Genomic DNA, 21,469 nt, shown 5'->3' with positions numbered 1-21,469 from the left:
AGAAAACACTTAAGAACTCTGAACGGCTCTGTTTGACTTTTAATCCACAAGGAGCCTTGTACTAAAAGGCGTCATTTGCTTTTAAAAGGCATCGACTTTAAAGTTGCATCTAAAGTAATTCACAGGAGGAATCCTATTTAGGCACAACGGATTGTAACTGCTTGATATGTGGATGCAAGTGCAACCCCCCACCGCGATGTAAAGAAAAATATGTTTGAAAAGCAATGAAAAGGAATGCTTAGACTTACAATAAGAAAAAAATTGCCCATGCTACCGATAACTATATTGGTCCGGTAATACAGGACTAGTAAAGGCCCAGTGCACCACTTTTGTGAGATTTTAATACATATTTATTTTTTTATTCAAATTTTTCGGGGGGTGCTGCAGCTCCCCTACTTCTCGCTGCTATGGTAGGGAGAATAAAACAATGCATTCTCAATGCATTGAGATCAAACGCAGCCTATGTGTTTGTCACTTGAGTATGGAATCCTGCCTCCTCGTTTGCTTGAGAAGCCCACTGCTGTGCCGAACAGCCAGAACCCTATTAGATTATTTATGTATCTCGATTCACAATATCCTCATTGTAAACATTAGTCTTGATCCCCGTGATATAAATCCATGGCTTGTGTTTAGTCTTTAAATAGCATGCAGTGCTTGGAGAAAAAGGCTCTCCTTGCGTTTGTCAACGCTGGTAAAAGAGAGAGTAAATACCAAGTAACATTAAGGGGCTTTTTGTTTCTCATTTAATCTGATTTAGCAAATAGCATGAAATTATGGTGAACTCATCATAAATCATAGATGAAAAACATCCAAGCTTATATGGGATTACAGGTGTGTAATTGATTTAGCTCAACTTCTCTTTCTCTCTATGTAGTCTTCATGTCAGTGTGACCTTGTAATCACTTCATTGAATCTGAAGTGAAAAAGCATGACATACATTTAACAGTGGGAGAAATGTCCTTGGTGGTTTACTATAATAAGAAATTCAGTTGATACTGTATTTATGTGCTTCTTGCGGGTGTGTGTGTGTTTGGGGCGAGGGCGAGGGCTCTATGTGAGTGTATGTGTGTGTGCTTTTCATGTGTGCTGATCATAAAGCCTGGGAGTGCCCCTCCTGAAACAATACCTCCTCCAGTTCTGACGTCTGGAGAGAGTTTAGCCTCGTTCCAGTTTCAGTTTCAATGAGAGCCTTCTACTGGGCCTGGATCTTCTAGCTACAGTAGAGGCTCTATTGAAAGCGGCTGTTTCCAGGCTTTGGCCACATGGCCTTGTCATCTATCTGTCTTGGGGCAGTACTGCAGGCACGGGATGAGGCTGCTGAATGCCAGTGTCCTGTGTTTGTCTCTGTCGTTGTGTAGAGGAGGACCGAGCCTCCACCTCCACTGCCTCATCCTCAGCAGCAGCCCCAGCAGCAGGGTAAAAAGTTCCACCGCACGCTGCCCAAAGACCAAACGCAGCTGCTTTCGCTTCAGCACGACCACAGACACAAACAGAGGGAGCCCCAGAAGGCTGCTAGTGCCACGCCTAACTGCCCTGCAAATAGCCAGTGCAAAGCGGTAAAGTCCCCCTTGTCCCACTCTCCCCGAGCCCCCCCCCACCCACCCACTACCCGCTGCCTCCCTCTCTCTCTCTCACCGCCCTGTCTGTATCTCTATGTGTCTAGTGTTGTGTTTGTTTGCGTTTGTGCATTAGTGTGCCAGATAGCTATTAGTTGCTCAAAGAGAGATTTGAAGTCTGTTTTGGGTTATTGGTTATAATTCATAATCCAGTATGCAATAATATAGTCTGAGGGGTCTGGTTCTGACTGTCCTTGTCGATGTTGCTCAGATGGAGATGGAAAGGGGGAAGACCTCTGACAGCTATCAGGTCAACCTGAACAGAGTGTTGGCTGGGCTGCCCCTTCCCCTACACCCCCTTCCTCTCCCCCTAAACATCCATACCAGACTGAGCTCCGGGAGCAGCTCCAGCCCCTGTACCCCTGCCATGCAGAGGGCCGCCATACAACAGGTACAGTAGTCCACTCCCCATCCCCTGCCCAAATAACCGTACCCTTCCTAACACCACCAATCAATTCAATCAGTCAATATCTTTATTTGCCCCAGTTTGGAAAATCATTACGCAGCTAGGCATTCACAATATGCAATATAGTGTACTTACCTCATACATTACATGTACTGACAACATCAACACCATCACCACTTGACAATGACACATAGTTAAAACAGATGCCTAAGAGATTCAAAGTAAAGGGTTAACTTAGCAAACAAGTCAGAGAATAGGCATTGCCTCTCTATATTAGTAACTGCAAACGTTAGATTAAAAATCTTTGTAAATGTCACTTAATTTATTTAGAAGTTATGACACGTATTTTGCAAGACCCTATTGACTAATCAAATGGGTATCAAGGCGTCAACATATATTTTGATCATTTCAACATTTTGAAAACCCACGTTTTGTACTCTCACAGTTTTTGTCAGCTCTTCTGTTGGGAAGGTATTAGTCAAGGATCTATACATATCCTATGCCATCTTGTGCTTTGTGGTTGATCATTTAGTTGTCCTTCCTCTTACTTTATCCAGAACCCAAAAATGATTACTTCCTTTTTCCCATCTTGTTTGTCCTACAGTACTGAGAGTCTCTGTCTCAAATAGTACCCTATTCCCTTTATATTGCATCCATAGGGCACTGGTCAAAACTAATGCACTATAGAGAATAGGGTGCCACTTGGAACGTGACCAATGTGTCAATAAATAAAGTAATCTAACCCAGAGCCGTATGAATATATAAAAATATAGTTGGCCTGATCTAAACTAACTGTCCATTTCAGAATGCCAATCTTCACTCCAGTCGCGATAACCCTCACAGCAGCTCTATGTCTGACATGGCCACCACTCCCATGTCTCCTATGTTTGACGATGTCTTCTGGGACTTCCAAAACTCTATGGAGTGCCCACCAAAGGTCTGTCCGTCTATCAGTGTGGTGACATGTGTGTATATGTTGTGGTGTGTACACACACATGTTGTGTGCATACTGTATATACACGTGTACATTTACACATGTTGTATGTAGAGGTCCAGTCAAAAGCATTTTCTCTATTTTTACTATTTTCTACATTGTAGAATAATAGTGAAGACCAGAAAATATGAAATAACACATATGGAATCCAAAGAAACATCAAAAAGTGTTAAACAAATCAAAATATATTTTAGATTTTAGATTCTTCAAAGTAGCCACCCTTTGCCTTGATGACAGCTTTTCACACTCTTGGCATTCTCTCAACCAGCTTCACCTGGAATGCTTTTCCAACAGTCTTGAAGGAGTTCCCACATATGCTGAGCACATATTGGCTGCTCTTCCCTCACACCTGGCCAACTCATCCCAAACCATCTCAATTGGGTTGAGGTTGGGTGATTGTGGAGGCCAGGTCATCTGATGCAGCACTCTGTCATTCTCTTTCTTGGTCAAATAGCCCTTACACAGTCTGGAGGTGTGTTGGGTCATTGTCCTGTTGAAAAACAAATGATAGTCCCACAAAGCGCAAACCAGATGGGATGGTGTATGTAGCCATGCTGGTTAAGTGTGCCTTAAAATCTAAATAAATCACAGACAGTGTCACCAGCAAAGCACCCCCACGCCATCACACCTCCATGCTTCATGGTGGGAACCACACATGCTGTCAGGCGGTGGTTAACTGGTGCAGTGAATCACCGGCCTCGGGGACGACCCGGAGGACGAGGCGCAGGGCGATCCGGATGGAGACGGTAGAACTCCCGCAGCATCGAAGGGTCCAATACATCCTCCACCGGCACCCAGCATCTCTCCTCCGGACCGTACCTCTCCCACTCCACGAGGTACTGAAGGCCCCTCGCCCGACGCCTTGAGTCCAGTATGGCTCGAACTGCATATGCCGGGGCCCCCTTGATGTCCAGAGGGGGCAGAGGAACCTCCCGCACCTCAGACTCCTGGAGTGGACCAACCACCACCGGCCTGAGGAGAGACACATGGAACGAGGGGTTAATACGGTAATCGGGGGGAAGCTGTAACCTGTAACAAACCTTGTTCAGTCTCCTCAGGACTTTGAATGGCCCCACAAACCGCGGACCCAGCTTCCGGCAGGGCAGGCAGAGGGGCAGGTTTCAGGTCGAGAGCCAGACCAGGTGCGAACACCGGGGCCTCACTGCGGTGGCGGTCTGCGCTAGCTTTCTGACGCCTCACGGCCTGCTGAAGGTGCACATGAGCGACGTCCCATGTCTCCTCCGAGCGCCTAAGCCAGTCGTCCACCTCAGGAGCCTCGATCTGGCTCTGATGCCAAGGCGCCAGAACCGGCTGGTACCCCAGTACGCACGGGAAGGGGGAGAGGTTAGTGGAGGAGTGGCGGAGCGAGTTTTGGGCCATCTCTGCCCAGGGTATGAACGCCGCCCACTCCCCCGGCCGGTCCTGGCAATAAGACCACAGAAACCTACCCACATCCTGGTTCACTCTCTCCACCTGCCCATTACTCTCGGGGTGAAAACCTGAGGTAAGGCTAACCGAGACCCCCAGACGTTCCATGAATGCCCTCCAGACCCTTGACGTGAACTGGGGACCTCGATCAGATACTATGTCCTCAGGCACCCTGTAGTGCCGGAAGACGTGTGTGAACAGGGCCTCCGCAGTCTGTAGGGCCGTAGGGAGACCGGGCAAAGGGAGAAGACGGCAGGACTTCGAGAACCGATCCACAACGACCAGGATCGTGGTGTTACCCTGTGAGGGAGGAAGATCTGTTAGGAAGTCCACCGACAGGTGCGACCACGGCCGTTGTGGAACGGGTAAGGGTTGTAACTTCCCTCTGGGCAGGTGCCTAGGGGCCTTGCACTGGGCGCACACCAAGCAGGAGGAAACATAAACCCTCACATCCTTAGCCAAGGTGGACCACCAGTACTTCCCACTAAGACAGCGCACTGTCTGACCGATGCCCGGGTGACCAGAGGAGGGTGACGTGTGGGCCCAATAGATCAAATGGTCGCGGACAGCAGACGGAATGTACAGACGCCCAGCTGGACACTGGAGGGGAGTGGGCTCTGTACGCAACGCCCGCTCGATGTCCGCGTCCAGCTCCCACACTACCAGTGCCACCAGGCAAGAGGCCGGGAGTATGGGAGTGTGATCCATGGACCGCTCCTCCGTGTCATACATCCAGGACAGTGCGTCTGCCTTAGCGTTCTGGGAACCTGGTCTGTAGGACAGGGTTAAGACAAAACGGGTAAAGAACACTAAGCGAGGGTTCAGTCTCCTCGTCGCCCGGATGTACTCCAGATTGCGGTGGTCAGTCCAGATGAGAAAAGGGTGTTTAGCCCACTCAAGCCAATGTCTCCACGCCTTCAATGCCTTGACGACAGCCAACAGCTCCCGGTCCCCCACGTCATAGATTCGCTCCGCCGGGCTGAGCTTCTTCGAAAAGAAGGCACATGGGCGGAGCTTTGGTGGCGTACCCGAGCGCTGAGAGAGCACGGCTCCTATCCCAGCCTCGGACGCGTCCACCTCCACTATGAACGCCAAAGAGGGATCCGGATGAGCCAGCATGGGAGCCGAGGTAAACAGAGCCCTCAGGTGACCAAAAGCCCTGTCCGCCTCAGCCGACCACTGCAAACGCACCGGTCCCCCCTTCAGCAGTGAGGTAATGGGAGCCGCCACCTGACCAAAGCCCCGGATTAACCTCCGGTAGTAGTTGGCAAACCCTAGAAACCGCTGCACTTCCTTTACCGTGGTGGGAGTAGGCCAATTACGCACGGCTGAAATGTGGTCACTCTCCATCTCCACCCCTGATGTGGAAATACGGTTCCCTAAGAAGGAGACGGACTGTTTAAAGAACAGACATTTCTCAACCTTGACGTACAGGTCATGCTCCAACAGTCGACGAAGCACCCTGCGCACCAGGGACACATGCTCGGCGCTTATAGAGGAGTATATCAGAATGTCATCAATATACACCACTACACCCTGCCCGTGCAGGTCCCTGAAAATCTCGTCTACAAAGGCCTGGAAGACTGATGGAGCATTCATCAACCCGTACGGCATGACGAGGTACTCATAGTGCCCTGAGGTGGTACTAAAAGCCGTCTTCCACTCGTCTCCCTCCCGGATACGCACCAGGTTGTAAGCGCTCCTGAGATCCAGGGTGGACGGTTGCCAGGTAGAGCTCCAGCTGGAGTAGGAACCCCTGACATCCGGCAGCCGTCCCATCATACTCCCTCGGAAGAGCGAGCCGAATCCCACTGGGACCGGGTGAAGGAGGGGTGAGTGGTGGTGCTGTTGGAGGCGATGGAGGAACTCCTCTTCTCTCCCAACGATCCATATTTTGCAGGACGCGATCCATAGCGGTGCCGAGATGCTGTAACATGGCAGCGTGCTGCTGGACGCGCTCCTCAACCCCTAATACCGGGGCATCTGCTCCTGCTGACTCCATTTCGGGGTGCGTGTTTCTGCCAGGCGGTGGTTAACTGGTGCAGTGAATCAGGCGCAGGAGAGCAGAAATGTGTGTACAAGGTATTTAATTCCACGACAGGACCAGTATACAGACAATACTCAAAGTGCAGAGAAATACCGGTCACTCGAAAATAACGGGCGTAAATACATAACCCGGCAAACATAACCAGCCGACAAGTACCGCCATGAACAATCAATAAACACGCACACTAACATGTGGGAAACAGAGGGTTAAATAATGAACATGTAATTGGGGAATAGAAACCAGGTGTGTAGAAAACAAAGACAAGACAAATGGAAAATGAAAAGTGGATCGGTGATGGCTAAAAGACCGGTGACGTCGACCCCCGAACGCCGCCCCAACAAGGAGGGACCGACTTCGGCGGATCATCCGATCACCTACTCTGCGTCTCACAAAGAGATGGTGGTTGGAACCAAAACCAATAGGGCTATCTTCTGTTTACCACCCCTACCATGTCACAACGCAACTGATTGGCTCAAACGCATTAAGAAGGAAAGAAATTCCACATATTAACTTTTAACAAGGCACACCTGTTCATTGAAATGCATTCCAGGTGACTACCTCATGAAGCTGATTGAGAGAATGCCAAGAGTGTGCAAAGCTGTCATCTAGACAAAGGGTGGCTACTTTGAAGAATCTCAAATATTGTAAAGGCTGTCGTCGGAAGAAGACCAAGGTGCAGTGGAGTTAGTGTTCATCATAAAAGGTTTTAATGATCAATGAACACTATACAAAAGAAACCAAAAACAACTAGCAACAGTTCTGTTAGGAACACACTAAACAGAAAACAATTACCCACAAAACCCAAAGGAAAAACATGCTCCTTATGTGTGACTCCCAATCAGCAACAACGAGCTTCAGCTGTGCCTGATTGGGAGCCACACACGGCCCAAAACAAAGAAATACAAAAACATAGAGAAAGGAACATAGAACGCCCACCCAATGTAACACCCTGGCCTAACCAAAATAATGAACAAAAAACCCCTCTCTATGGCCAGGGCGTTACAAATATGAAATATATTTTGATTAGTTTAACACTTTTTTGGTTACTACATGATTCCATATGTGTTATTTCATAGTTTTGATATCTTCACTATTATTCTGCAATGTAGAAAATAATTCAAATACAGAAAAACCCTTGAATGAGTATGTGTCCAAACTTTTGACTGGTACTGTATGTGTGGTGAATGTTTCTATATGTGTCTGTCTGTCTGTGTGTGTGTGTGTGCCTGGTGAGACTATAACCCCATGTGCGTGTGATATTATCTCTTAGTGGGTTCTGCTGTTGTTGTTTGTGTGATTATGTTGATCATGCAAGCTTAGAGGAAGTGGAATGTTCAGCACGAGGTTGGCAGTGCCCTCAGGCTTCCTATGGCACCCCTGACTAACAGCAAACACATTCGATGATGTGATGTTCATTCTGTGTTTCCAATAACAAACTCTCACAACATTTCTCTAGTTCAGGTATGGGTAACTTTGATGGGGTTGGGGACCACAACAAATCGGAACTCATCACGAGGGACCACAGTGGCTCACGGGTCTGCATATCCACATCCATACCCTCACATGCAGTCAGAGCCGGCTTTAGCATTTTGGGGGCCCTAAGCAAAATTTTGTTGGGGGTCCCACGCCACCTTGAAACCCAAAAAAATTTGCAAACCCCCTATTGACAGTGGAGAGAAAACATTTACATTTTACACATTGATGTTTTAAAGTTAATTTCCTACAAAAGGTACTGTAGGTCCGGGGTCGCCAGTTGCCCATCCCTGCTCTGGGTCTTCTAATCAACATAGATTTGTATCCTTAGCATATGGAGTGGATGTGCTTTAATTGCAGAACGAACAAAAAAAAGAAACACTTATGAAACCCAGAGCTGCTAGTAAGCCCTGTTGAAGGAGGGTCAGTAGTCAGATTGGTATTTTCAGAATGACTTCCTCTTTCAATGGGTGTAGTCTTCCTTTCCTCTGATGTGATGATGTGACACATGAGAGCAAGGTGAAAAGGTTGACAGCTGTAGGGGACCACGTTGAGAAATGTAAGCATTAGTCACATGAACACAAGGCCTGAGTGCCTGCTTGACATATGTTTCTTCTCATGAGTTTGACTAAAGTTGTAATTCTTAGAATGTAGCAGCTATATTGTAATTAAATATCAACTTACTATAGAAGGTGATACAGTTCAGGTTGCCTCATTTGGATCAGTTCCACATACTATATTGTTTCTGCAGTCCCTACATAGTATGCAGTGTTTTGTAATGTCTAATATGCAGCATGTTTTGTTGAAGGCAGTCAGGCATATACTGTGTCCTCACATGTCAAAATTATATTTTGAAGGTTCCGGAGCGTACAACATCGAAATTCTATTGTAAAGAGCTGATGAGTCATCACCGGACTTCATCAAGGTACGTTTTTCACCACATCACACATCATTCTCAGGGAGGGATCCTACCAGTCACAGGGTGGGTGATCCATAGATCAGCTTTGACAGGCCTCATGTGCTTAGGGGATCACTTCCACTGGCACTCTATGGACATTTGATATCTCTGTTACATCATTTGAAGTATAGAGCATAACTTGTGTGTGCCTGATCCTTGTCACCACTCTCTCCCTCTCCTGGTTGCCCTTTTCTTGTGGCACAGGTCACAAATCTTGCTACTGTGATGGCACACTGTGATATTTCCCCCGATAGATATTATATAAAATGATTTGTGGGTCTGTGTAATCTGAGGGAAATGTGTCTAATATGGTCATACATTTGGCAGGAGGTAAGGAAGTGCAGTTCCGTTTCCACCTAATTTTGTGTGCACATAGCCTGTTTTCTCTTGAGAGCCAGGTCTGCCTATGGCGGCCTCTCAATAGTCAAAGCTTTCAGGTATTCTGCTACTGTGTACTCTCTGTTTAGGGCCAAATAGCATTCTAGTTTGCTCTGTTTTTTAATTCTTTCCAATGTGTTGGTTGTGTCTTATTGTGTTGCTGTCCTGGGGTTCTGTGGGGTCTGTTTGTGAACAGAGCCCCAGGACCAGCTTGTTTAGTGGACTCTTCTCCAGATTAATCTCTATAGGTGTTGGCTTTGTTATGGAAGGTTTGGGAATCGCTTCCTTTTAGGTGGTTGTAGAATTTAACGTCTCTCTTCTGGATTTTGATAATTAGTGGGTATCGGCCTAATTCTGCTCTGCATGTATTATTTGGTATTTTGCGTTGTACACTGAGGATATTTTTGCAGAATTCTGCATGCAGAGTCTCAATTTGGTGTTTGTCCCATTTTTATGAATGATTTGTTGGTAAGCGGACCCCAGACCTCACAACCATAAAGGGCAATGATTCAAGTATTTTTAGCCAGTTCCTAATTGGTATGTTGAATGTTATGTTCCTTTTGATGGCGTAGAGGGCCCTTCTTGCCTTGTCTCTCAGATTGTTCACAGCTTTGTAGAAGTTACCTGTGGCACTGATTCCTATCCCTCTCCCTCTCTGCTGTTCAGTGGGGGCCCTCAGTCTCCTGTGGAGAAGGGTGGGAAATCCATGTCATCTCACGGAAGCTCCAGCAGCAGCTCCCAGTCAGGTCTGTGTCCTTGTGTCCTCCACAATTACTCACTCGCTTCACCTCTCCCTCTCTCTCTCTGTCTCCTAACCACTCACTATAGATGGGTTCCTTTCAACACATCGATTCATAGTAGATCCATCAGCTGCATAGTGTTACTACATGGTGAACTACAGCCTGTGTGAAAGCATTGGGTGTTTACAAATCAGACTATAACCACAATACACAGGAAATTTCTCACTGGAACCTAAACATCCTGTCAGAGTTGTTCCCCCCATGAGTTGAAAGTGTTTGAAAGTGAAACTCTGAACCATGCACCGTGCCACCTGCTTACTGTTTGGCTTTGAAACAGAAAAATTGTTGAAAGTTTTACATAGTTTTTTGTCTTTAGGAAAGACCTAAAAGGTGTCTAACATTTTCTGTGTAGTGGTAGCATTGGCCTGTGCTCTGTCTGTTGAGTAGTGCAGTGTGTTTTGGGGTGTGTGGGAGTGTATGAGGGCATGTGGGTGAGCAACAGGGCCTGTGGTAGAATGGGTGTGGGGAAAACCAGTACAATTAATGGTTAGACAGACTCTCAAAATAAATGCCTTTTAGATGGCGAAAGAAAGAAAGAAAGAAAAGAAAGAAAGAAAGAAAGAAAGAAAGAAAGAAAGAAAGAAAAAAGAAAGAAAGAAAGAAAGAAAGAAAGAAAGAAAGAAAGAAAGAAAGAAAGAAAGAAAGAAAGAAAGAAAGAAAGAAAGAAAGAACGAAAGACTGGGTAATATGTTCAAAGATCCCTTTTTTACTAGTAATCGTCAGTTTTAAGAAAGCAGTTCAGGAGCCTCCCACACAATATGGTAAATAAATGTGCTAACGTCTTTGTTTAAATGTAAAAGGATTTCATATACTGTACATGAAGAGGGAGCAATAGCTCAAATAGAGTAGTAATAATGATACATTTTTATTGTGCTTTTCCAAGTCCTTTACAAGGGCGTTACATTTTAGCATTCGGGAAGTAAGCCAGAAGAAAAACAAGGAATCCCATACAATGTATCCTCATGCCTTAGTCCTTATCTAGACTTGTTCATCATACTAGCAGAGCATACTGAGCATACATAGTTTGAGGAAAGATCACATAATGAGCCACCAAAGCTATCTAGAGTATCTGTATTGCTCTGGTAATATTTAAAGAGAGGGACAACATAATGAAATGTGAGATAGAGATTTTCCTTTGACTCTTTCAGGTTACTTCAAGCTGGAGAGCCCTATGCTGCAGAGCCGTCTTCAACAGTACAAGAAGTCTCAGGAGACTTCTCAAGCAGCCCTGCTGCAGCAACATGTATGTACAGTATCTATTAGGGTTGGGCTATATTACGATAGCATCGTCTATCGACGATGATTGACAGCCATCATCGATGGTTTAGCCTATTTGAACTTGACAGAGTGGAGAGAGAATTCCACCCATATTGTTTCTCTCTCTCTCATGTCGGATGCATGGACCTTATAGCCTAAACCTATTTTCTTTATAACGGACACTCCTTAACTATCTTATGTCTAGCTGTAGAATTTTTGGGCTATACTCCCTCCTCTCTCCATACGATATTAATACTACTTTGGGCAAGACTAGCCTAAACTTTCATCGTTTTATGCATGCATGGCTTTCTACCAATCAAACAATGAATGAATCTAATGGACTTCCATCTCATAAATGTATTTGAATAGCCTAAAAACTTAAGGTAGCCAGGGGACTAATAATGAGAGAGAACAATCTGTATCAATAGTCTATAGAAAAATCGAATGACAAGTTCAATGAAGTTTAAGCTTATTAAGAAATAAATTATCTGTGCGGGCCAGAAAAATCCCCCCATGCGAGCATAGCCACGGGAAGTAGTTTGGGGGTTCTGCAAATTATTATTATTATTTTATTTATTTATTTATTTTTTTTTCTTCAGGTGGCGCAGCAGCACCCTACTTCCTATGGCTATGCATACAAGGTTGAAAACAAAATTGTTCAAGTTAGTAGCCTATTTCCAAATATTTTAATAGCCTAAGAAAGAGTTGTCCTAAAGTTGCCACTTTCAAAAAGAACAAGAATAAAAGTCAGAATCTATAGGCTTGGGCATATGCTATTCTCAATCACAGCTTTATGAGAGATATAACAAACCGTAGGCCTTTTAAGAAAGGAGGATGATGCAAATAAAGCAATTATTAACCAGTTTTAACCAAGCAATTATTAACCAGTATTAACCAACTACCTGGCCATGCTGAAGCTCCATCAGAAATATACAAAAATATTTGCCTCCACTTAGCCTCTGACCAGGCTTTCAACAAGATTATCTTTCATGAAGTTGTAGCATGCAAGTTTGTTTTAATTAACTTTTTCAATAAAAATGTTTGGGGGTTGGCCAATAGGGGCCGATACCATCATATATCACAACGTTTTACTAGTACATCATCAAGATAGGACAAAGCTTGACATCGCCCAACCCTAGTGTCTATATATAATAAAAATGCAATTTAGTAGACGCTTTTTTCCAAAGTGAGAGTCATCCGTGCATACATATTCGCGGTCCATTGGGAATCGTTCCCACAATCCTGGCATTGCCAGGAGTACCATGCTCTACCAACTAAGCCACAGAGGACGACATCTGTTGCTATCCCAGCATCTAGAACACTATTTTACACTACATATTTTACATCCGTTACTTTACTCGTTCACCCACATTAGATGTATAATGTCGTTTTCAGCCTGATTATCAGAACTCTTCCAGTGGGACAAGTTGTTCTTTTCTTTATTGGCTCCAGTTGCCCTGTGGTTGTGGAAAGTATCTGCATTTGTAACACATTAAAACTTGGTCACCAAGTTTCAAGGCAATCATGTTGGTCTCGTCTCGGTGTTCGTCAGATGTTCGTTACTGTTGTTTGTGACTGTCTGTTAAAAAAAATTCAAGGTAAGAGACTGATGAATCCGATTACCTCTGGATTTGAATTAGGAGAATCTATCTGACTGTCTAACATCTGCGTTTGCTTTTATCAAAACAAAGGATGCTGGAATTCCTCCTCATCGACTCATCTATATAAATAGTCTCATCTAAATAGTGTATCATTCCTGCTTATCCGTTCTAGACCAAATAGTGCATCTTATGACTAGGCCTATTGATTTGATGTCAGAGGTATGCCATTCCGAGAAGTAATGCCAGTTAAGATTCCGGTCATTCCGACGGGACCAGAGGACAAGGCAGCAGATGGGAACCCTGTTCTGTCCTGTCTCTGATTCCCTCCAGAGGACACACAGTGTCCTTGTGTTTTATTCAATAGCATTCAGCCGTTTGTCATCTTCTTGTGACAATTATTCCTATACTCAATTAGCATTAGCAGTCCTGTATTATTGCATAACCGTGTCTGTCTCATGAATCCTGATGTCTGGTGTTCTATCTCTTATGTTATTCTCTGTGTTTCTGTCTCAGGGTTTCGGCCACTTATCTGGGGTCAAGTCCAATCTCAGTCCGTTTGTCAAGGCAACAGAGTACTCCTCTTCCAGTGATGAAGTCGGGAGTAGTGACGATGAGGAGAAAACCAGGTGGGTTCACATAGGGCTGTGGCGGTCATGATATTTTGTCAGCTGGTAACTGTCATGCACATAAGTGCCGGTCTCACGGTAATTGACAGTTAACTAACATCTCCAGGCTTCCACGCATGGCCTACAAGCCACTGATGCGGACATTTGGAACATCTACAGTTTAAAAAGTTTTAAAAAATCAATTTAACATAGCCTACACCATCACAATGAACCCATTATTTATTTTAGGCCGGTCTAAAGAAACATTATGATATGAAGAAATTGTAGCCTATTTAAGAAGAACAGAATAGCTTCTGAGTTGTCCTTATGTTAGGCCCTGATCTGGCTGTGCCATACACTAGTTCATTTGCAGACAAGATTTTCTTATACTTCCAGTGGCATTATTTTATGTTATTTAATAGAAAGAAGAATACAATTGAACATAGCTGAATAAAATAGAAAGGATATTTTTCCTAAACGATTTCTGAGAGAGTGCGCAGACATGCGGCTATTCTGTGTTGAGCAGTTTACAAAGTGATCAATTGAAATGCTTAATTTACAGTTATTTATACAACTTTAGTTGTGATACAAACCTTAGGCTATATCTTTTGATTTCTAATACATTCTAAGGCTGCATGATGCGACTAATGATGATTTGAAAAAGGTTGCATGAAAGGCATGCGCTTTGCTCTGTTTCTTGGGAGGCTGCACACACTTCATCTGTCTCTCATTCACAATTTGACAAGCACTTGATAATATTCTCACCCATCAGACTATTCTCTATTTAATCTATCACATATACTAAATAATATATGTGTAAAATTCGTTTTGATTCAGAACGGGCTGTTATCGGAACAGGGGCAGGGGAAAAAAACATGTCACCGTATGCACTTAAATAGCGAATGGAGGACGCTTTTCCCACGGTACATGCCAGCCAGGTAGGCCACTCCGGTTGTAAAACAAAGCAATGTGCTTAATATTAGTAAAGTTGAGAAATAAATATAGTAGGCCTAGCCTATAGAAAGCTGATGGGATCCTCCTCTTTTTAATAAAGGCCATCAAAACTCAGTTCTCATGCAATTGCATAGCAAAGCCTATAGAAATGTTGCACAACATGGGCTTATAGGAACACTTATTTCATTCCATACATCAACCAGCTATGAGGAGCTGGCTCTCGCTGCGCAACAGGTGATCCCATTCCGCTCAAACTCTAAATGCCCGGGGCTCTCATGAAGTGTTTGGTTTTTGATTGCATTTGCATTGATGTCAGTTTAATTAGAGAGACAATAGAGGCGATAGGAAGTTTGGTAGGCTACTATTGACCATCAGTGGCATCGGAGCGCAGTTTTGGAGAAGCCTAGTTACTGTGACTCGGCGATCACATGGAATTTGACTGCGGTTATGACTCGTGACTGCCGGTGTAGCGGTAATACGGTCACCGCAACAGCCCTAGGTTCACATTGATTGATTGATCGATTTATTTATTTATACTTATACAGGCAAAAACAAGCAGTCTACAGTATAACCTCACCAGCGCTCACTGACTAACATACTACTAGGGCAGCGGGCAGCCTAGCGGTTAAGAGCATTGGGCCAGTATACGCAAGGTCGCTTATTCAAATCCCTGAGTCGACTAGGTGAAAAATCTGTCGATGTTCCCCTTGAGCAAGGCACTTAATCCTAATTGCTCCTGTAAATCGCTCTGGATAAGAGTGTCTACTAAATGAATATAATGTACTAAGGTTGAGTAAAATGTTGCGTTAAACGTTGCGTGAGCCTCCTCTCTCTGACTGCTGTTGTATGTGTTTCTCCAGGTCTCCATTGAGTAATGGGAAGGGCAAGTTCTTCCGAGGAGCCCCCGATGGGATTGTCCTGCAGCCCCATCATAATCTCAACCAAACCCCGGTATACATACACACCCTTCTCTGTACACACACCCCCACATCCATTCAGTACTACCTCTAGGACATTTTATGTAAAAGTACACTCACTTATTAGCTTTGAGAGCTTAGCTTCTCTCACTTGTACCGGATATTTATTCTGCACTTGATGAAAACTCATAACAAATAAGTTTCAAACTCTTAACATTGAACGGGATAATGTTCCATGCTTTCCATCGATATTTTAGTCAGATAACAGATGGTGGTGTCCATTGTCTTCAGGTTCATACCACAGAGTCAGCTTCATTAAATCCGTCTAATAGGTTGCTTAACATGGCTTCCCTGAACTGCTGATTTGGAAATTGGGTCATAGTCAGAGTTCAGACTTGTTGTAACAGTGCAGATGCAGTGTGAAATCTTGTTACTTACACACACAGCATGCATTGACCCAAATGGTACCCTACTCCCTAGCTTATAAAGTTCACTATTTTTGACGAGCCATATAGACCCTGGTCAAAACTAGTGTACTATATAGGGAATAGGGAGCCACTTAAGCTCAGCCGTGTCCCCAGTCCTGCGTGAGTCATTTGCATGACAAACACTAGAGGGCACTTTGTGCATACTAACTAAAACATGGAGCAGAGCAGAGCCCACTGATGCCGCTCTCCCACAGGCCCCTCAGAGCCTCCTCCTCCACCTCCAGTGATGAATGCAATGCCACTTGGCATGGTGTAAGCAGGGCCTGATATCCTTGTTTAACTCACCCACTTAAAAAAAACAGTCATTGGAGACTTAGTGTCATGAAAACCTAAACAATGTCTTCCTGCCATAAGATAGCGTTAGCATTGACGTGTGTGTAGATGCCGCCGCCTGTTCCTCCACACAGTGTTGTTGTGACACAGGGAATACAGAGTGACAGACGGGTAGTAGTAACTAGGGATTATGCTGCTGTTCTGCTGTGTGTCTCTTCTCTAAGCAGAGCAGCGTGGCATCAGGCCTTAAGAGTGGCCAGCCACTACACAGGCCCATGGCTGTAGGATCAGAATGCAATGAGAATTACCTTCTCCCTGATCTTCTGCAGAAGAGCCCGGCCCATGAGCCCCTGGGGCAGCACAGACTGCATGACGTCATCTTCCCCCAGTCTCCGAGCGGACGAGGACCGCACTTTGATGTGAGTTTTCTAGAGGTCATAAAATGTTTAAAGGTCCAGCGCCGTCACAATTCTGTTTTCCTGTGTTTTGTACAACAGCTGAAGAAACTAACCCTGTAAAAGTGCGAATTTTTTTTTATCAGTGTTATTTCCTAATAGTTGCTGCTTAAAAATACAATCTACATAGGACGTTCTAATCAGCCTATTTTACATTTACATTTACGTCATTTAGCAGATGCTCTTATCCAGAGCGACTTACAAATTGGTGCATTCACCTTATGATATCCAGTGGAACAACCACTTTACAATAGTACATCTATATCTTTTTTTTTGGGGGGGGGGGGGGGGGTTAGAAGGATTACTTTATCCTATCCCAGGTATTCCTTAAAGAGGTGGGGTTTCTGGTGTCTACGGAAGGTGGTGATTGACTCCACTGTCCTGGCGTCGTGAGAGAGCTTGTTCCACCATTGGGGTGCCAGAGCAGCGAACAGTTTTGACTGGGCTGAGCGGGAACTGTGCTTCCGCAGACGTAGGGGGGCCAGCAGGCCAGAGGTGGATGAACGCAGTGCCCTTGTTTGGGTGTAGAGCCTGATCAGAGCCTGAAGGAACGGGGGGGGGCTGTTCCCCTCACAGCTCCGTAGGCAAGAACCATGTTCTTGTAGCAGATGCGAGCTTCAACTGGAAGCCAGTGGAGTGTGCGGAGGAGCGGGGTGACGTGAGAGAACTTGGGAAGGTTGAACACCAGACGGGCTGCGGCGTTCTGGATGAGTTTTAGGGGTTTAATGGCACAGGCAGGGAGCCCCGCCAACAGGGAGTTGCAGTAATCCAGACGGGAGATGACAAGTGCCTGGATTAGGACCTGCGCCGCTTCCTGTGTAAGGCAGGGTCGTACTCTGCGAATGTTGTATAGCATGAACCTACAGGATCGGGTCACCGCCTTGATGTTAGCGGAGAACGACAGGGTGTTGTCCAGGGTCACGCCGAGGCTCTTAGCACTCTGGGAGGAGGACACAATGGAGTTGTCCACCGTGATGGCGAGATCATGGAAAGGGCGGTCCTTCCCCGGGAGGAAGAGCAGCTCCGTCTTGCCGAGGTTCAGCTTGAGGTGGTGATCCGTCATCCACACTGATATGTCTGCCAGACATGCAGAGATGCGATTCGCCACCTGGTTATCAGAAGGGGGAAAGGAGAAGATTAATTGTGTGTCGTCTGCGTAGCAATTATAGGAGAGACCATGTGAGGATATGACAGAGCCAAGTGACTTGGTGTATAGCGAGAATAGGAGAGGGCATAGAACTGAGCCCTGGGGGACACCAGTGGTGAGAGCACGTGGTGCGGAGACGGATTCTCGCCACGCCACCTGGTAGGACGGTAGGACGCAATCCAAGAGTGAGCCGCGCCGGAGATACCCAACTCGGAGAGGGTGGAGAGGAGGATCTGATGGTTCACAGTATCAAAAGGCAGCAGATAGGTCTAGAAGGATGAGAGCAGAGGAGAGAGAGTTAGCTTTAGCAGTGCGGAGAGCCTCCGTGACACAGAGAAGAGCAGTCTCAGTTGAATGACCAGCCTTGAAACCTGACTGATTTGGATCAAGAAGGTCATTCTGAGAGAGATAGCAGGAGAGCTGGCCAAGGATGGCACGTTCAAGAGTTTTGGAGAGAAAAGAAAGAAGGGATACTGGTCTGTAGTTGTTGATATCGGAGGGATCGAGTGTCGGTTTTTTGAGAAGGGGTGCAACTCTCTTGAAGACGGAAGGGACGTAGCCAGCGGTCAAGGATGAGTTGATGAGCGAGGTGAGGTAAGGGAGAAGGTCTCCGGAAATGGTCTGGAGAAGAGAGGAGGGGGTAGGGTCAAGCGGGCAGGTTGTTGGGCGGCCAGCCATCACAAGTCGCAAGATTTCATCTGGAGAGAGAGGGGAGAAAGAGGTCAAAGCATAGGGTAGGGCAATGTGAGCAGGACCAGCGGTGTCGTTTGACTTAACAAACGAGGATCGGATGTCGTCGACCTTCTTTTCAAAATGGTTGACGAAGTCATCCGCAGAGAGGGGGGAGGGGGGATTCAGGAGGGAGGAGAAGGTGGCAAAGAGCTTCCTAGGGTTAGAGGCAGATGCTTGGAAGTGGTAGAAAGTGGCTTTAGCAGCAGAAACAGAGGAGGAAAATGTAGAGAGGAGGGAGTGAAAAGATTTTCATGGCCTGTTTGCATGTGCGGGATTTCGGTTTACCTGGTAGCATCACCAGACGGTACATTGGTTAATAGACCAATAACAAAGAGAGTTCCAAACCTCTCTCCCAATAACAGCTAGTTTTATATTTTCATCTCCCCACCCAGACAGTCCTAGCAAATTCCTAGCAAAATTCTTGCTTGAGAATTTTGTTCTTGCTAAAAAGCTATTTTTGTCCATTTTAATAGAAACCTATTACAGTCATATGCATAATTGTTACCCAGAAATGATTTGATATTGATATATGTGCCTTTAAGAATATGGGCCTTTAAGAGTAATACTTTATAGAGTGCAGTGGTTGGATCACTGAATTTGTATTTGATGTGAGTTTATCTTTCTCCACTAGGGGGAGATGAAGTAGCAGTTTTAGTTTCGCACTCCCCCTTCCATCTCAAGATTGATATCAAGCCTACTGGAAGTCTTTGATTTATTGTTGTTGATGTTGTTTCATTTATATGAATTATGATTTTGGATGCCTTTGCAGAAGCCTGTAAACAGTCCTCCAGGGAAAAGCATCTCGTCCTCCTCCTCCTCCTTCACTCCCTTCATTGACCCCAGGCTGCTGCAAATCTCTCCCCCTCAGAGCCCAGTGGGCTACAGTCCCAGTGAGTGCCAACATATACACACTCATACATACACACTCATTTTGTATACACACAACACACACACACATAGACACACACACACACACTATGCTACAAAGAAAATGCCCCATAGACATTCTAGCACTGCAGTAAATCACTGCATGCTAGGGTGGTCTCTAAACAGCATGCTTTGGTCTATAAAAAGGACTATCTTATCATAAATCTCATTCAATGTATGTTTATATGTTAGTGTATTGTAAAATAAGAGGGGACAGAGGGGAGGGATTCTCTCACATATGTTTTTTCTCCTGTACATGTTTACAGTAATTAGCATAAGATCAGATGCCCGACATCAAAATGACGTCCCATGGTTGTGAATACGAGTATTGGTTGTGATTTTCCCTTCCAGCGAGTGGCAAGCCGCTCGCTAATCAGGAGCCAATCAGGAGAGAGGGGCACAGGAAGGGCTCCGTGGTTAACGTGAACCCCACCAACATCAGACCCCAGAGCGACACCCCCGAGATCCGCAAGTACAAGAAGAAGTTCAACACCGAGATCCTCTGTGCTGGACTGTGGGGTACACAACAGTTAAACACTCGACCCCTAGCCCTTATCCCCTAGAAAGGCACCTTTATAATAACATTGAGATTAACACCCAATCTGATCCTAACCCCTATCCCCTAGACACTTACTGTGTTGATCTGAAAGGACTGGATATGTATTACTGTGATATGGTAGTAGCTCTACCTTACGAGCAGTGGTTCCCAATCTTTTTTGAACCGTATCACACCCCACACCAAAAATGTCCCTATTCATTTATTTAGTGGTAATGACCTCCATCATTTATTTCCATGTGTAGCAAGTGAAGTGGAAGATTTGTAAACAATGCAAAATGGAATAGAAATTAAGGAATTAGGTTGGCTAAATGAAAAGGAGTAGGCTACAATGATCAACCAACAGGTAGCCTGTTGTTTCATATGAATGGAGTTGTAGATGAGGACGCAGCAAAATAGCCTCAATTGACCTTGCTACTTTAGCTAGCTAGCTAGCTTCATTAAAAACTATTTCATGCAGTAAAGATAGGAACTACCAGATGGTATGATAGATAACCTATGGCAGCAACAAGATTGTCTAATTAGCAAGAGTCAGTTTGGCTACATTCTCTCACTCTCTCTCCCTCCCTCCATACCACACACATAGACTGTCACATACACCGGCCTCTGCTCTTCTCTTGCCCCTCCCCCACCCTTCTGCTTAAACAAGCAGAGCGCAAAGCACTGGCTCTCTCTCGTCACTCAAGCAAGTTTCCATTAAAGTTTCTAGATAAATAAAAATGTAAACGTGTTTTTCGACTATCGGGATATCCGAAACATTTTCATTATGTTTTTCGAAATAGTGAAATCATTTAAAATGCCCATCCCTAGTTTGTTGCTGAGGCTTGTGATGTTGAGGCCTAAACGCAGAGGTATGGTGTGTTGGTCCAGGTGTGAACCTGCTGGTGGGGACAGAGAATGGTCTGTGGCTGCTGGACAGGAGCGGTCAGGGGAAGGTCTACTCTCTGATCAGCAGGAGACGCTTCCAACAGATGGACGTTCTTGAGGGCCTCAATGTGCTCATCACCATCTCAGGTAATTACACTAGTTACAGTAGTGCCACACACAAGTATATATAGTACATCTGTCACACACACAGATAAACACACACACACACACACACACACACACACACACACACACACACAGAGATAGGCACACCCGCACACACAAATAGCCAGTCTTGGAATGTTTTTTTGCACCTACTTTTGCAGCCAATTCTCTAGTCTAAACCCCATTACTGTCCCCTCTCTGTCAGGTAAGAAGAACAAGCTGAGGTTGTACTACCTGTCGTGGCTACGGAACAAGATCCTACGGAACGACCCAGAGGTGGAGAAAAGGCAGGGCTGGACTTCAGTAGGAGACCTGGAAGGATGTGTGCACTACAAAGTCGGTGAGTATACACTACCTGGCCTTAGATCATGAATGTGTTACGAAACCAATACCTAGCTTACGGATATTGTTGCGCTCGCTTTGTC

The 21,469-nt window shown here is 45.3% G+C and overlaps 1 protein-coding gene across 4 annotated transcripts in view; it reads left to right on the top strand.

Annotated features, from left to right (window-relative positions):
* The window catches only part of LOC100196367 (mitogen-activated protein kinase kinase kinase kinase 4), a 58,646-nt gene that overhangs the window by 26,691 nt on the left and 10,486 nt on the right, over nt 1–21,469 (top strand). Inside the window, exons 15-27 of one of the 4 annotated variants that reach the window (XM_014200121.2) lie at nt 1,359–1,556; nt 1,828–2,007; nt 2,828–2,959; nt 8,822–8,889; nt 9,967–10,046; nt 11,249–11,343; nt 13,472–13,584; nt 15,378–15,468; nt 16,420–16,614; nt 19,299–19,419; nt 19,808–19,975; nt 20,883–21,026; nt 21,250–21,384. In XM_014200121.2, coding sequence (XP_014055596.1) covers nt 1,359–1,556; nt 1,828–2,007; nt 2,828–2,959; nt 8,822–8,889; nt 9,967–10,046; nt 11,249–11,343; nt 13,472–13,584; nt 15,378–15,468; nt 16,420–16,614; nt 19,299–19,419; nt 19,808–19,975; nt 20,883–21,026; nt 21,250–21,384 — 1,720 coding nt within the window. The remainder of the gene's footprint in view (nt 1–1,358; nt 1,557–1,827; nt 2,008–2,827; nt 2,960–8,821; nt 8,890–9,966; nt 10,047–11,248; nt 11,344–13,471; nt 13,585–15,377; nt 15,469–16,419; nt 16,615–19,298; nt 19,420–19,807; nt 19,976–20,882; nt 21,027–21,249; nt 21,385–21,469) is intronic. The other 3 variants (XM_014200122.2, XM_014200123.2, XM_014200124.2) reach the window with 3 other exon arrangements.

Source organism: Salmo salar, chromosome ssa05 (genome assembly GCF_905237065.1).
Source record: "Salmo salar chromosome ssa05, Ssal_v3.1, whole genome shotgun sequence".
Lineage (NCBI taxonomy): Eukaryota > Metazoa > Chordata > Actinopteri > Salmoniformes > Salmonidae > Salmo > Salmo salar.
The sequence above is the reverse complement of the archived record's forward strand: the minus strand, read 5'-3'. Positions and strand labels throughout refer to the sequence as shown.